The sequence below is a fragment of the Chanodichthys erythropterus genome, chromosome 2, assembly GCF_024489055.1.
Source record: "Chanodichthys erythropterus isolate Z2021 chromosome 2, ASM2448905v1, whole genome shotgun sequence".
NCBI lineage: Eukaryota > Metazoa > Chordata > Actinopteri > Cypriniformes > Xenocyprididae > Chanodichthys > Chanodichthys erythropterus.
In genome coordinates, this window is record NC_090222.1 from 29,278,947 (window position 1) to 29,294,916 (window position 15,970).

Consider the following 15,970-nt stretch of genomic DNA (forward strand, 5'->3'; position numbering starts at 1 on the left):
ATCTAACTGTCTATTTGTCTGTGTTTCTCTCAGGTGTAGCAGCAAGTTCTTTCCTCACCTCTGGGAAGTATGCCATTGACCCTGAACTGAGAGGTCAGGAGTATGAACGCATCACTCAGAACCTGGATGTTCATTTTTGGAAGACATTCTGGAACGTTACAGAGACTGAAGTTTTATCAGTTAGTATTGACAATCTGTGTGTTTCACTTAGGGCATCACAATTAATTGAAAGAAAATGGGTAATAACAGAAATTAATTACAGATGTAAGTACATGCAGGTGTTTTTAAAATATTAGTACAATATAAAAACATGTATGTACACAATAAGTGCATTGTATCAAATGATTAATTTAAATGTAAGTACATAGTTGTTAAGGCCACTTAATATAAAGTGGGACATTATTATATTATATTATATTATATTATATTATATTATATTATATTATATTATATTATATTATATTATATTAATTATATTATATTATATTATATTATATTATATTATATTATATTATATTATATTATATTATATTATATTATATTATATTATATTATATTATATTATATTTGAACTGGGCTTTAATAAAGTGAATGTAAAGCTAAATAAGGCTCATTAAAAAAATGTCCACTTGGGGTCGACAAAATATATTAATTTTCCACATTGGCTGAATTCCTATCACAACTAAAGTGGACCTAAAACTCCAATTTGAAATTTAGGCCCAGTGTGGATTCTCTCTCTTTCTAAACATTTAAATTTTAAACAGATTTAAAGTATATTGACAGCAGAGTGTGGGCAAAACATTTTGGTCTTGATGTCTTAGCTCTTTCAGCAGAAACAAGAGCTATCAATTGTTTATAAAAGTTCAAATTGAATTAACAGTGTTTGTCAGGTAAAACTCTACTGACATCTACTCCATGCACCAGTGTCTTTTTAATATACTTGACAATCTTTTGCTACAGCTGATCAGATCAAATAATAACCTGTCCAAGTTCTCATATTGCAAAGTTCAATTCACATAGTAGTGAAACAGCAATAAATCTGTGCTTTATCTCATCTCTCTATCTCTCTTTCTTTCTATCAAGGGTCTGATGTCTATGACGGCCACAACAGTGAAGGTGAATCGAGCTCTTTCTGTGCCCCCTATGCCCTTTGACCTGCCGTTGGTGGCGGATCCCACCCACATGGTGACCGTGTCTCCTCCAGCAGCTCATATCGGCCCAGGCCCTGTGCTGATGAGGTTGATCTCATATGAGCTGAGAGAAGGACAGGTACATACTGAACAGTTCATACTGATGTCACTGACCATCTTAAATTAGTCTTGAATGATAATCATCTCTCACTTATGTTTCTTCCTCCTCCTCACACATGAACTTTTCATTTGAATCCTAATTTGACCTCGTTCTTGAAAGAGAGTCATTTTTCCACTCTATATGCTCTTATCTTGACAGTAAATAAATAAATAACTATGCACAGATAGCAAGGAATGAATGAAATCACCACCATTCATAATGAGGTGTGCTTAGCTAAATGAAGTGGTTGAGCTTTTATCCTTTTATCTCCTTGTATCCTTTACTTTAAGCCCTATAATTCCTGATATACATCTCTGTGTCATGGGAGGACTTGAACTGGTTGCAATATAGATGAGTAAGATGTAATGGTGCTTAAAAAAGCCTATTTGACTTTGCTTCACACCCTTTGAACTCCTATTGATCCAGCTGAGGCGTAAACGTGTTTAAGAACCACGCGTCTGTAGCGTTTAATTACACATCTCTTTTTGTCTTTGTGTGAGGCACAGAGCTTCAAAGAGATTCAAATGAAGTATTATTCAGGAAGTTGAAATTTTCACCTTTTTACAATTTTTGGTTTCTCTTCATTGTTATGGTGCTTGTGGTCCATTTTATTTTTTATTTTCTTCAGGACAGTGAGAAATTACTAGCACTGTGTCGCTCAGAGGGGGGCCCGATATCTCTTTCTTTGGGCCTAAAGCCGAAGCGCAGTCCTCCTTCCCCATGGCTGGTGTTGCACTTCCACGGAGGAGGCTTTGTGGCACAGACTTCCAAATCACATGAGGTATCACTTCGCCTCTTCTCTCCTTACACTCTCTATATGTCCCCTTTTTTATCCTACCTTTAATAAGGCAGACAAATCTTATAGACTTACTTTAAATCTAGGAAGCAGAATATCATAGAGCCTTGGGGTGGGAATAAACTGTGAAATAAACATAACCCATTGCTATATTTCATATGATTAAAAAAAAAAAAAAAATAAGACAGTCATTTCCACCACAACAATTTTCCCCTAATAATTTCTATTTGTAAAAGAAATATTTGTTTACTATTGTGATAACTGTGTCTTGATATGAAAAATGAGACCAGTGAAGTGAAATCAAGGTAAAATCACATATATTTATGTGTGTCATTTTAAGCTGTAATTTTGTCAAATGATGCAAAAATGTGAAAAATTATGTAATTTTGTGTATTTATGATACATGAAATGTTAGCTGTGAAATTAGCAGTAGCAAAATAAAAGTTTACAAGTGTTTAAAAGTGTAAAAGTGTTTTTTTTTTTAAAGTGCCATTTCCAACAGAATGTAATTTAACACAATACGTCACTTGTGGTGGAAATGACATTGTGGTGAGAATTTTTAATTCTCCTGTGATTCATGTATGTCCACTGTTGGACATTGTTAGTGGACAAATTAAATTGTTTATAAGAGGTTATTTTCACAAAGGTGACCATAGTTAAAGAAATATCAAGAAGCTAGAGTCTACAGAGCATCTTTTACCGTTAGATTCATCCTAAGTGACTTAAGTTGTTCACAGCATATTTATTACAATTTTGAATACTTTATTGTCTTTAAACATTGATTGTAGTCACTCAGGATTCCACTTTTATGTCTGATTATTCATTTAGTGGTTTTAATAGTGCCTCTCCTTGAGTAGCTTCTTGGCAAGCAGTATGAGATATTGGTCATTTGTATTTGATTGTGTCCCATGTCTTGTGCAAAGTATAAGACTTCTGCTCTGTTAAAGTATCATGTTATCACTCCACTCATGCAAAATTCACACAAAGTCTCACCAGCGGGAGCCTGTGCTCTTGACATACTGCATTAGCTGCTTGAACGAGCGCCACTCAACAATGGACACGTTGATATGAGATGTAACTGGCAGTCAGAGCAACATGTTGTGACGCCTGTCAGCACGCATCATTTCTTTAAACTACAAAACAAAACTGAGAGAGTGAGAACAAAAAAAAAGATGCAAAGATACTGAAATGTCTGAGAAGAAATATGCTCATTCCCTGTGTTTTCGGTAACACTTTACAATAAGGTTCGTTAGTTAACATTAGTTAACCTCATTAGTTAACATGAACTAATAATGAACTGCACTTCTACAGCATGTATTAATCTTTATTAATGTTAATTTCATCATTTACTAATACATTATTAAAATCTTGTTAACATTAGTTAATGCACTGTGAACTAACATGAACAAACAATGAACAACTGTGTGATTAGTAAATACAGTAACAAATGTGTTGATCATGGTTAGTTTGTGTTAGTTAATATTAACTAATGTTTAACTAATGAACCTTATTGTAAAGTGTTACCATGTTTTCTCTTAATGCTTGGTGGTGAGGCACATTCAGATGGATATTCAGGATGACAGAAGCTATTTGAAATGAGCATTTAGGGTTGAGGACCCTTATTCAGGCTTTTTTCAGGAGTTGCAGTCACACTGAAACCACTGTCTTAAAGCTGGAAACTACAGGAGGTCAGGATTCAGAAAGGAATTAGGGGTGTCTATGCCTATGTCTATATAGGGGTCTTTGCCATCACTTAGTAACACTAGAACTACTTAATTGACAGAAGTGAAATAAAGCCATAATATAATCATAATATGTACTATTTTTTAGAAAAAAACATACTTTTAGTTCATTAATAAAGTGCACTACAATTACAATTTGAACATACTACATGTGATATGTTGGCATTATCATCAATTGTAGCTGTGACACTGTTCCCTGCTATTTACAAATAAGACAACGCACCTCATGTGGCCTCATGTGGATAATAGTGTCCATTGAGTACACACTTCAAAATCTTGGTGGAAAAGTAGGTAATCTGGGTTACATACTGTATGCCCACTGAAATAGACGCATATTTAGACATGCTACACATTTTATGTATTGCTTTTCACATACTATCAAGTAAGTATCCATATTCAGACTCAGGATAAGTGAGTACAGTGTTGAGGATTTGGAGCCATTTATTGAGAGATTCAGTTAATGTAAAACAGGCAATTAAATGCTAAACAAAAAGTCAGCATGAATTGTAAATCACAACAAACATTTCTTCACTATTGTGGCATATTTCTAAGTAAATTGTGGTTGTGGAATGACAGGTTGCTGGAGGGGAGGGATTGAAAACTTATGGGCCAGACCCCACACCGGAGTACATATCATCAAGGATGTTTTTCAGAGGGGGAGGGCATGTTAATGTTTTTGATTTAAAAAAAAAAACATTAAAAGGATAGTTCACTCAAAAAAGAAAGTCATTATTTACTCACCCCCTTAAGTTGTTCCAAACTTGTATGAATTTCTTTCTTCTGCTGAACACAAAAGAAGATATTTTGAAGGATGTCGGTAACCAAACAGTTGATGGGCCTCATTGACTTCCATAGTATTTTTTTTTCCCATATGGAAGTCAATGTGGCCCATCAACTGTTTGGTTACCCATTCTTCAAAATATCTTCTTTTGTGTTCAGCAGAAGAACTTAAGAGTAAGTAAATGATGACAGAATTTTCATTTTTGGGTGAATTATCCCTTTAACATGAATTAAAGCAATGTGGACTGAAAAAATAAATTAATATAAATGCTGCAACATTCCATAAAAAATAAGAATTGTCAATTTTGATTTTGACATTAAACCAAACAAATGCCCTATAAAACGACAAATGTCCCATATAAAACGAGAAGGAAAAAAAGAAGAAATAACTAAACCTGAAAATCCTAGTGTGAATTTTTCGACATTGTCTTTGATTTCTAATACCTAAAAATGCAGCAGTTTTGATTCTATTTTTCCTCTCTCTCTCTCTTCAGCCATATCTGAGGAGCTGGTCTCAAGACCTGAATGCCCCCGTCCTTTCAGTGGACTATTCTCTGGCCCCTGAGGCCCCATTTCCTCGGGCTTTAGAGGAATGTTTCTATGCCTACTGCTGGGCCATCAAGAACCACAACCTGCTTGGTGAGAAGAATAGCCCCTTCTTTATACATCCTTATGCTTATACTTCCTTATACTCCCTATACTTTCCCATGATATCGTGATTTATATTTGCTTCTTAAAGTCGTGATGACATGGAAGTAGCGACAGATATTATTTTCTGTATTGTAATGTACATCCAAATGTAACAGTTTGTCAAAACAAGAAAAAAATATTGGGCGGGGACTTGGTTCTATCCATTGGTTGTTGATTGGATTTTGGGATGTCTGTGTTGCAGTGAAAAGTGGAGGCAGGTGAACGTGAGCTTGCAGGAGTGGGGTTTAAGCAAACTAAATGATTTGAAAAGTGATACGCATGTCACCAGCAGAAGGTCTGGTTATGACCTTTTGATTTAAACATTATGAGGACAGGTCAAATTTTTTTAAAAGATAAAACATGCACAGATGAAAATGGAGTGAATTTTCATTGCATGCCCATTTTAAACCTCCTTTGTATGGTACACAGTTCATTCATTTTGAGTGGGAGGTGGCAGCACTTGTCAAGCTTTTTTTTTTTCTTTCTCATGCACGACTGCTTGCACACATCAGGCATGATTGTCTTTTCATGGTTGACATGATTGACCAATCGGAGGTGATTTTATTCACGACCGATAAAACGGCATTTAGCTTTTACGTGGTCCTTCAGCTTTTATGAGTGCAAAACCTGCACTCCTACTCGCATAAATAAATGAGTTTCCTACAGAATGTCAGAACACATTTTGTGGAGAAATATTTTATTTTATTCATTTAATTTTTATTAGTTTTATTACCACTTTAATGAAACACTGAATACAACATTTATAGTAATTGCATCATCCATCTACCAGACTGCTTTTTACATTATTCATTTAAATTTTAGTTTATTTATTTTTTCATAATTTTTTTGTATCATTCAGTCATTTGATTAGTCCTTAAAAAAACTGATTAAGGTACAAGACAAGTGAAATTGGACGACTTGACGATCTTTCATACTGTTGTACTGTGCTGGTGTCGAGATCCCACAGGGAACAAAGATGCCTATTGAAACTCAGCTCACACTCGGTCTGACTACAGCAGCGTAAACATATTCATCATTCAGTGTTCTCTCACCTCTGCTATCTATCTCAGGATCATCACGCAGATCACGCGCTTCTAATAATTCCCTTTTGGTGTCTTTGGTGTGAAAACCACACCACATCAGTGATAAATATGTGACCTCATTTAAGAATTATAGACTGTATTTATCTTCTTGATTCTCTAAATCATTTTTTATTTGATCTATTGCTCATTACTTCTTCTTCTGCTTGTGCCTCCTTCCTAAATCTCTTCTTTTGGCCCCTTTCTTCCTCAGGTTGGACCGGTGAGCGTGTGTGTTTGGCCGGTGACAGCGCAGGAGGAAACCTGTGTGTGACTGTGTCGATGCGGGCCGCTGCTCACGGCGTGCGCATGCCGGATGGCATCGTTGCCGCGTACCCCGCCACCCTGCTCACCGTGTATGCCTCGCCATCCCGCCTGCTCACCCTCATAGACCCTCTGTTACCCCTCAGTGTTCTCTCACGCTGCCTCAGTGCTTACGCAGGTCAGTCTGGAACCGTAATAGGATTTTATGACAAATAGTGCTGTGTTGTGACTCGGGTTATTAGCAAGCTGGAATGGTCAGGTCCGACGCATAATTTATCGCTGCTAAAAGTTTAGCATATTCGCAATTTAGGGAGTGTAGACACCTTAATGATGATGAATGATTTCAACAAGTAAAGTTAAGTGAAGCCACACACGTCAGGAATAGATTAATTGCTTTGTATTTTGTTATAAATGATTCGATTAGTAGTGTTTTCAATCATAGTAATGGTGAAGTCAAATCAGTGGCCCACGGCTTGTATTGTTTTTCTTCTGCAGGTGAACTGTAACAATATTGTTCTGTTATAATACTGGATATTTAATGTCTATGGTATCTAAAATGCTTCTTTTTTTTTTTTTACATTTATTTTTTAAATTTTTTCTACAGATTATAATATCAGCATGTCTTAGCATTTAGTTGCTCACCTTTTTGCTTTAATGACAGCAACACTCAAGCTGTATGATCTCCACAAGATTGAGTAAAACCTAATGAACATGTTCTCCAGCATAATTTGAGAATGCTTCAAAAAACACTTTGTGCTTCAGCAGAAGCAAAAATCAGTGTTGGGGAAAGTTACTTTTAAAAGTAATGCATTACTATATTGCGTTACTCCCTAAAAAATGTATCTAATTTCGTTACTTAGTCATTTTTAATGAAAAGTAATGGGTTTGTTTTTAATAACAACAAAAACAGTTATGTTTTTGATAAATTTAAAGGCCATTTTGCACCAAAAGTGAAATAAATATAATGCGTATTTACAGTTTTGCATACAATTCTGAGATTGCATTTCACTGTTTTTATTCATTTTGAGGAATACTGAATGTTTTTGAAAAAGTAACAGATACTTTGTTGTAAATTGAAAAAGTAATGCGTTACTTTACTAGTTACTTGGAAAATGTAATCTGATTATACTTAACTCAGGTTACTTGTAATACGTTACCCTCAATACTGGCAAAAGGCCTCCTTTTGTTCAAATTAGTACATATGCATGTCTCAAATTTTGTTAATTCATTACTGTCCTAGAAACAAAGCAGAATTTTTTATTTATTTATTTTTATGTCATTTCCTTTATTTTATATTTTTATATATTGTTTTTAATTTCATTTTAATTTGTTTGTTTGTTTATATATTGATTGATTGAATCCTACACATTCGATTTGGATTTTTTTTGTATCCTACTGTAAGTTATTTGCTTTTTCCCATTTGTCCTTCTCTGCTGTGTGTAGGCACAGATCCGCAGGTGGAGAAGCAGGTGGAGAAGGTGAGCACTTTTAGCATGGTGAGGAGAGATACTGCCTTGCTGCTTCGAGACTTCAAACAGGGGGCCTCCAACTGGATCCATTCTCTGCTGGATAAAGGGAGTGCAGGTACATGTATAGGGCTGAAATAGAGTTTATTCTGTTGTGTACTCATTGTGCAGAGTGTGTCTAAGGCGGCATTATCAATATGTCTTTTTATGATTATAATCCCTACATACACTGATGATGATGCCTTTGTAATAGTGCAGCTGGCTAATTATTTGATCTGTTTTAATTAGGTTTAAATTAAGGCACACAAATCCCTCGTAGCACTCTGCTTTGCTTGATATAATTGGCTCCATGGTGATAATAGCCATTTGTTCAGAGCTATATGTGGTAGCTTCTGAACTCATTCTCCAGCTTGTGGTGCGTGACCCACAGATGGTTTTGTGGAAAGTGGTCCTTCTGAGCATGTGCTGACTGAATGCTTTTGAACGGAGGCCCTGATTCAGTCTGTATCCATCATCTAAACATGCTGTTAAAGGATACCTGGAAGGCTAATGTATGCAAGGTCCCACAACCCAATTGCCTTTTGTGCCACAACTACACAATTCCTTCCTCTTCTCTCTACAGTAGTATTAATTGTTACTAACTCAGCAAGTCATGATCTTCCCCATGATATTCCAACACCTGTAGTTCAGCCCCGCCTCCCCCGCTTCAGTTGGTTGCTACCAATTACTGTTTAAATTACTTTAAATTTGTTATAATTATATTAAAATTCTATACTGTTTTGTATATGAAAATAAAAAAATAAAACACTAAACACTAAAGGCATCACAATATTACAGTATAAGAATTGTTTTATATTTGCTAAAGATTACATAACAGTGTTATTAAATATGTGATTAGATGACAGCAAAGGTTATCTAAATGAGCAGGCACAGTTTAATATGCAATATTGATAAATTAAAAAAACTCTAATATTGGCCAATAATGGATATTGTACTGATATGTGTCACAAATGCTCACCTCTGACTGTATCTGCATTTTTATTCTTGTTTTATTGTGGTTTTGGTTGCATAGTCGCACAGCTGAACTGAAAAGCTGATAATAACCATTTCAATCAAAGCCCTTTCTAATGGCTTCACATACTGCGTTGTGCCACATTCTCATCGGTTTTTAAGTCAATGGTTTAAATGGGCTACTATCAACCCCAGATCTCATATCATTTGAGTTCATTAGCTCACACAGAGAGAGAGAAAGAGTAGGGCTGTGCAGGATGTCAATGCAGTGTGGCTAAAAGGCATCATTAGTGTGGTGTCACACACAACACAAAGCATTCTAATTGCCTCATGATGGCCATGAATTCATTATTAACTATGCCAGCATAGCTGAGAATAGTTTTTCAAAAGATTATGGCTATGGGGAAGACAGCTGTGTTGTGGCTGGTCAGTTGTCTGTTTGTATGGTAGTTTGAGGGCCTTAATATTTTCCTGAATGTCTGTTTAATGCCACACACATGCACTTCACACCAGACAGTCACATGCCTTACCTCTCCCTGGCAACTGTTTCCTCGCCAACAGCCTCCACCAATGTCTGTGTGAGGGTCTTTGTAATCCCCCACCCCTTTTGCTTAAAATTCCTACCCTCTGTCCATTTGTAATCGTTTTTATATTTATTTACTTTCTCATTTTGCCTTTCTACATATTTGCATTAAGAAATGTTTCTGGAAGCATATATGCTCTCTAAGATTTTGAAGAGGAATTTTCTCTCTTCCTGATAGCGTGCTTAAAACTTGCTTTGGGAATTCAAGATTACCTTAGTTTTGTTGGTTTTCTTTTTCCACCATCACATTTTGGGCCCGTTAATATCTCACGTAGACATTATCTTACAAAATAATAACAGGAGTGCAACGTCAGTCAATATATGTGACTTTAAAACATCCACATCACCAGGATGACCTTGAAATGACATTCATTGTCGGTATTTCCTCTAAAAACGTTCTAAATATCTCCCCTTTTTTCTTTTCAGACTCTGTGAGAAAGAGCGTTTCAGAAGCGTCTCTGACCTCTCCTCACACAGACCCTCCGGTATCCGCCAAACTGTCTGAGTACTCCCAGGGGAAAGGGTCTCAGAGGAGCCAGACATGCCAGGACTTGGGCACCCACGCTAACAGCAACGTGCAGAAAAATGACAGCCAGACTGCCAACCATCTTAGCACCACCACAACCAACCACAGCTCCATCCTTGACATCACGCTGACACCCGAGAGCAAGGTACAGCTCCTCGTCTTGTGCTTTAGAAGGATTTAATCAAATTTCTGTTTCCACCATGTTCCTAAAGCTCCCTTGGTGTCGAAGGTCTCTCTTTTACAGATTGCAACAGTGAGTCATATTAATCATCTGACTGATTTGCATTCTACTAGGGTGCCAATCTCTGCTACACAGCATCCATCAGGCTGTTTTTCATGGCTTTATGAGTATGTGAAACATATGCCAATATTTGCGCTGATTAATTTGCTCTAGAGTGAGAATGACCTAGCCTTCAACAATTAAACAGTGTTGCTTATATCATAGTCAAACATCGCATTTAAATAACAGACAGTGCCATTGTTAGTAAGAATCTGGTATGTTTGCTGGAGTGCAGCACAGATGTTCGTACAGAGGATTAAATTGCCATTGGTGGCAGAAAAACAGGAGTTTGTTATGCCATAATTAGCATCAGAGTCAGAGCTGTGGCAGAACGCAGGCTGTCTAATGCACAGAATTAACTGGCCTCTTAACGCTGCCTGATTTTAATAGCTTGCGGTAAATTGTTGATCTGGTTATTTTAGTCTGGAACACTGTGTGCAAATAAATCACAGAGCTTTTTTGATTCTACACAATTATTTCACTGTATTCCCCTCTATCCAGATTGGGAAAGGGTAGTGCGGAGAGTAGTTGTGCAACTCTTTGCAAAGAATTATGCTGCAATGATGTCACTTGGATTTTGTATGCCATTGTTCAAGTATGTGTTAAAATCCTGCTGAGAATCCCATGATACGATGACATCAGATGTGTGAATAATTGCTGGATTTGAAACACTAATTTTTACTGCCTGTTTCAAATGAGTCATCTCAGCTTCTCCTGAACCCATTCCCCATCTCCGTTCCTCCATGTTCCTTACAAATGTCCACTGCCCTATATAATGCATGAAATAAAAAAATGAGCATGACTGTTTTCAACATGGATAATAATAAGAAATGTTTCTTGAGCAGCCAATTAGCATATTGGAATGATTTCTGAAGGATCACGTGACACTGAAGACTGGAGTAATGATGCTGAAAATTCAGCTTTGCCATCACAGGAATAAATGACGTTTTAAAATACATTGAAATAAAAAAGTTATTTTAAATAGTAATATTGTGAAATATTATTACAGTTTCTGTATGTGTGATCAAATACCGACCCCAATTTTTTAACATAATACTCATTATGCAGAAATGTTTGAAATTCGAACAGCTCAGGTCATGGTAATGTTTCACTTTGTTCATCAGCCCTGGATGAACCTTGTCGCCTCATGTTCACATCTTATTTACCTCCACCTCTCTCCTAGCCCGAGGATGTGAGTTTCTTCCTTTGCAAAGAGGTGGATCCCGCTGTGTCAGAATCCTTTTCTACTGTGGCCATTCCACCCCCTGGTGGTGAGGAGGACTCTGAGGAACCCCGGGAGTTTCCAGACGGCTTTGAGCCTCTGCGCTCAGAGCAATTAGCAGAAATGAACGTACAGAGTTCTCCCATCGTCAGAAACCCCTACATGTCCCCCCTTCTGGCTCCAGACAGCATGCTAAAGGGACTACCTCCCATACACATAGTGGTAAGACTGATCGAAGATGTGCTTGGTACTTCATTTTTTTTGTTTGCCTAAGTTTAAGACTCCTCTTTATCCCCCTTTTCTCAGGCCTGTCATCTGGATCCCATGCTAGACGACTCTGTGATGTTTGCCAAAAGGCTCCGAAATGTCGGTCAGCCAGTGACCCTATGCGTCGTGGATGACCTTCCTCATGGCTTCCTCAGCCTGTCACAGCTCTCGAGGGAGACTCGAGAAGCTGCTAACGTATGCATGGAGCGAATCAAGGATGTCTTCACTATGAAAGACCCTCCGCCAGAGATGCGCAAACACCGCAAATTGGAACGGACCAATCAGATGCCCTCTGCTACCAAAAGAGACCACATTCAACTTTCACAAGTGACCGTGCTGGAGGAAGAGGGGTTATCTGTTGGGGGAGAGGCTTCTATTGTGGATGAGGAGGGACTTAGTGGTTTTTACCCTCCCACTAATTCTGAATCTGAAAAGATTCAAGCTTAGATTTTGGACTGGTTTCTGAATGATACCAAATAAGAGATGCATAGACCAGAGTAAGGTCATATTATGTGAATGATTATAGTGGATAAGAGTATAGAGAGAAAAATAAAGTAATTAACCAATTATTAATTGATAACTTAAAAAAGAGACAATGAAATATATTTAGTTGTAGAGAGGAAAAAATCAAATTAATACACCTCTAGCTTTATTATTCAAATGTGATTGCGTACACATGCACTCCCTTTACATCTATTATACCACTTTGCCTTTTGTTGCGTTATACCAGCACAAAAACTAATATCCTGCCTTGTTCTACAAAAACATCCCAGCACATAACGTCATTATTACAAATGGATGTATAAACCCAAACCTCACTCCTTATAGCACTACATGTTCTTATACAATAATGAAATCTGTCTAAAAACTGTGATTCAATATTATACCTGTGTGTTAGAATTTATACTCCGTAGAATGCGTTGCTGCTAGGCATCCTGGGGCTAACTGACGAAAGCATTTATTAATGGTTGAATTTATATAGTAGCTTTTGAAATATTTATGACACCAAATTATAATATGGTGTTACTGTGTATGTTAATCACCCTTTATTAATCTATCTGTCTGTTGGCACCTAGAGGACATTCTGTGTGACTAGTGTTTGAATGGGATTTCTGATGCTGCTTTGTCCTCATAGAGTTCAATGATTAGTAAATGCAATTAATCGTGATCAAATTTCCACAAGCGTTCTGTGGAAGGAAAGCTCAAGTTACACAAAACCGCACCGAATTTGTGATATAGTGTTACTTGTGCTCTATGGTGTCCAGTCTTGTTATAGTCAAGATAAAAGTCTATTTTGCTACTTTCATATATTGTCTTTGTAGTGGCATGGAGAATTGTGTTTATTGTCTGTAAATGTTTGCTTAAAATTGCTAGTGCACCCAAAAACAAAAATTCTGTCATAATTTATGTTGTTTCAAACCTGAATGGCTATTTCTTGAAGAACGTTTCAGCTATTTTTGCTCAAATAATGAAAACCACTGGGGTCTTAAACAAACCAACATGGGACCCCATTGATTTTCATTGTATGAGCAAGAGAAAAAAAACAGAATTTTTAAAAAAAATATCTTCTCTTTTTCTTTTTTTGGTTCCACGAAACAATGAAAGTCATACAGGTTTGGAACGACACAAGGGTGAATAAATAATTCCAGAATTTTCATTATTTGGATGAATTACATCTTTAAGTCACAAGTGGCGTTGAAATAGCATATTTGACTTATTAAGATTTGATTGTTTATTATAATCATATTATAATCGCATTATTTATCTGTTAGATTAGATTAAAAAAAATATATATACTGGTTTGAAAACTGGACAAGAGCTTAGAGAGAAAAAACACGGGCTGTTACCTCTACATCACTGCCTTTCCCTCTTAGTCGGCATGTCAGCGCAAGCTTCCATTATTTTTCCATCTCCCTCGTTCCTTCAGTCAGTTTGTTTCCCTCTTGTTCACAGTCGTGTCGTCTCTCCCCGTGCATGCTGACCCATTTTGAGCACACTTTTCAATTCTCACCCAGCTCGTCCTAGAGGTATTTTAAGCAGACTCCCTTAACACCCAGCAACCTTGAACCAATGAAATCTTTCAGCCTGCACATGTGTGATACATACCGCTGTGATTAGCATGTCTCTATTTGAATCAGGTCTCCTCTCTCTCTGGCACTAATTGACTCTATTGACTCTCTGAATCAAAAATTTGGCCCTCCATAAAATGTATTAGTGCTATATGGGAGGTTTGGACCTTTGTGTGCACAGCTCTGCTACGTGACAGTGGCCTGACCTCCCGCAGCGTGTTTATATAGCGCACATATCCTATTTAAAGTATTGTCGACCTTATTATTGAAACAACAATGGGTTATAATTCCACTTGCTGTCATTTTAAGATTCGCTGTGCTCAGCGGCACAGCACGACATGTCTTTTGGGACTGTATATATCCTCGGCAAAGGCATGGTCTTTATCGGTGTGTCTATGATTGGATTAAGCCAGAGCTGAAGTGAGGCTTTATCTGCTGAGAGAAAACAATACTCCATCTACTGCTGATTGCAGCATTTGAGAGTCAGTTTCTTAGAGTGTCACGATATAAAAAGATTTGCTTGCTTGCTCTTTTCACCATGTCAAAGCTGCTCCCTTCTGGTGATGGATTTGAAATAACAAGTCTTGGTTACTCTGCAGTTTTTGTTATGGCTCATATGTAATACTTGTCTAGGTATTTTTGTCAGCCTGTTTTGGTCAGCTTGATTCTGTATGTGTTGTGTTCAGAAACTGTCTGTTTGTCACACTTTGTGTTATAGTTATGTCAGCTCAGCCTGGAAAAGCTTCTCAATGCCATTGTGCTTCTTGATTCTACATTATGTGTAGTCCCTTCATGGAACCATGACTAAAACAATCAGAACTGGGAGAGGAACGATAAGACACTCTGCCACCCTCTGGTTATCCGTTCCAGTCGAGTTGTCTCTGTAAGCCTTTTTTTTTTTTTTTTTTTTTTTTAGTTTTGGTAGGACAATGTAACCTTGAATGCACTTGAGCATTTCCACCTTGTTTTTTTTTTTCTTTTTGTGTGTGTGTGTGTGACTCTCAAACCGCCTCCCTCAGAGAGAGATTACTCATTCATCTCAAGGGTGTTATATAAAACACTATGTTAATTTAGTCCTCTGTTTAAACGACCATACCTGCACTTATTACTGAGGTGTAAGCAGCCAAAACCGTGCTGCATCATCTCCCATCAGAGGCACAAGTCCACTGAGTCATGTCATTGCATTTAACATCTGTTCTCAAGAGTTATAGTCAATCTGTCACTGACTCAGGGCTTTAATCGGTAGGTTGTTTCATTGTCTCGGAATGGATTTGCTGCGAGTGGTTTTTGAGCTCCTGTCCTCTTGAAGTCCACCGACGGTGATGTTGCTCACTTTAAGTGCAGGCTCTAATGACCACTGCAGTATCATTTGCGAGGGTGCTGATGTCTATTCTCTCCTCATTTTCACTGCCGTAACTGAGTGATAAAAATCCAATGAGTGATATATTGAGTGATACAAACTGCACTGTATGTCCTAGGCGAACTTTCTCACATTCAGTCAGACGTGATGTTTTCAGGACAATCTCAGCTAATAAGCACTTTATAGTTCAGTCTATAGCAGCATCTGTGGTGGCGTGTGAGGGAGCTTTCAGGTGCCCTCACTGCCATTCAGGAACTGAGAGTTAGCTAATTTATGATTATATGATTCTTTATTTGTAATAATTATAACTATTATTAATAATAATAGTAATATTTATAATAATAATATTTATTATTATTAATATGTTTTTTCCTCATGTAAAGACACCGTAAGTGCAAACCTGTGTATTTGGAATGTACTGTATATGCATAGATGACATTAATTGTATAGACCATAATTATACTTTTTAAGTTGTCTTTTTTTTTTTTTTTTGTTAAAAGAGTATTTTGAGACTTGTGAGGACTGTAGGAATGTTACAATGATAA

The 15,970-nt window shown here is 37.0% G+C and overlaps 1 protein-coding gene across 3 annotated transcripts in view; it reads left to right on the plus strand.

The window, feature by feature from the left end:
- Nucleotides 1-15,965, plus strand: part of lipeb (lipase, hormone-sensitive b) — a 30,313-nt gene extending 14,348 nt beyond the window's left edge. For all 3 annotated transcript variants that reach the window (XM_067408529.1, XM_067408539.1, XM_067408547.1), the window contains exons 5-13: nt 34-179; nt 1,084-1,269; nt 1,919-2,071; nt 5,103-5,247; nt 6,592-6,819; nt 8,085-8,225; nt 10,128-10,372; nt 11,691-11,951; nt 12,036-15,965. In XM_067408529.1, the coding sequence (XP_067264630.1) occupies nt 34-179; nt 1,084-1,269; nt 1,919-2,071; nt 5,103-5,247; nt 6,592-6,819; nt 8,085-8,225; nt 10,128-10,372; nt 11,691-11,951; nt 12,036-12,443 (1,913 nt within the window). In that variant the 3' untranslated portion in view covers nt 12,444-15,965. The remainder of the gene's footprint in view (nt 1-33; nt 180-1,083; nt 1,270-1,918; nt 2,072-5,102; nt 5,248-6,591; nt 6,820-8,084; nt 8,226-10,127; nt 10,373-11,690; nt 11,952-12,035) is intronic.
- Nucleotides 15,966-15,970: the final 5 nt, after the last annotated feature.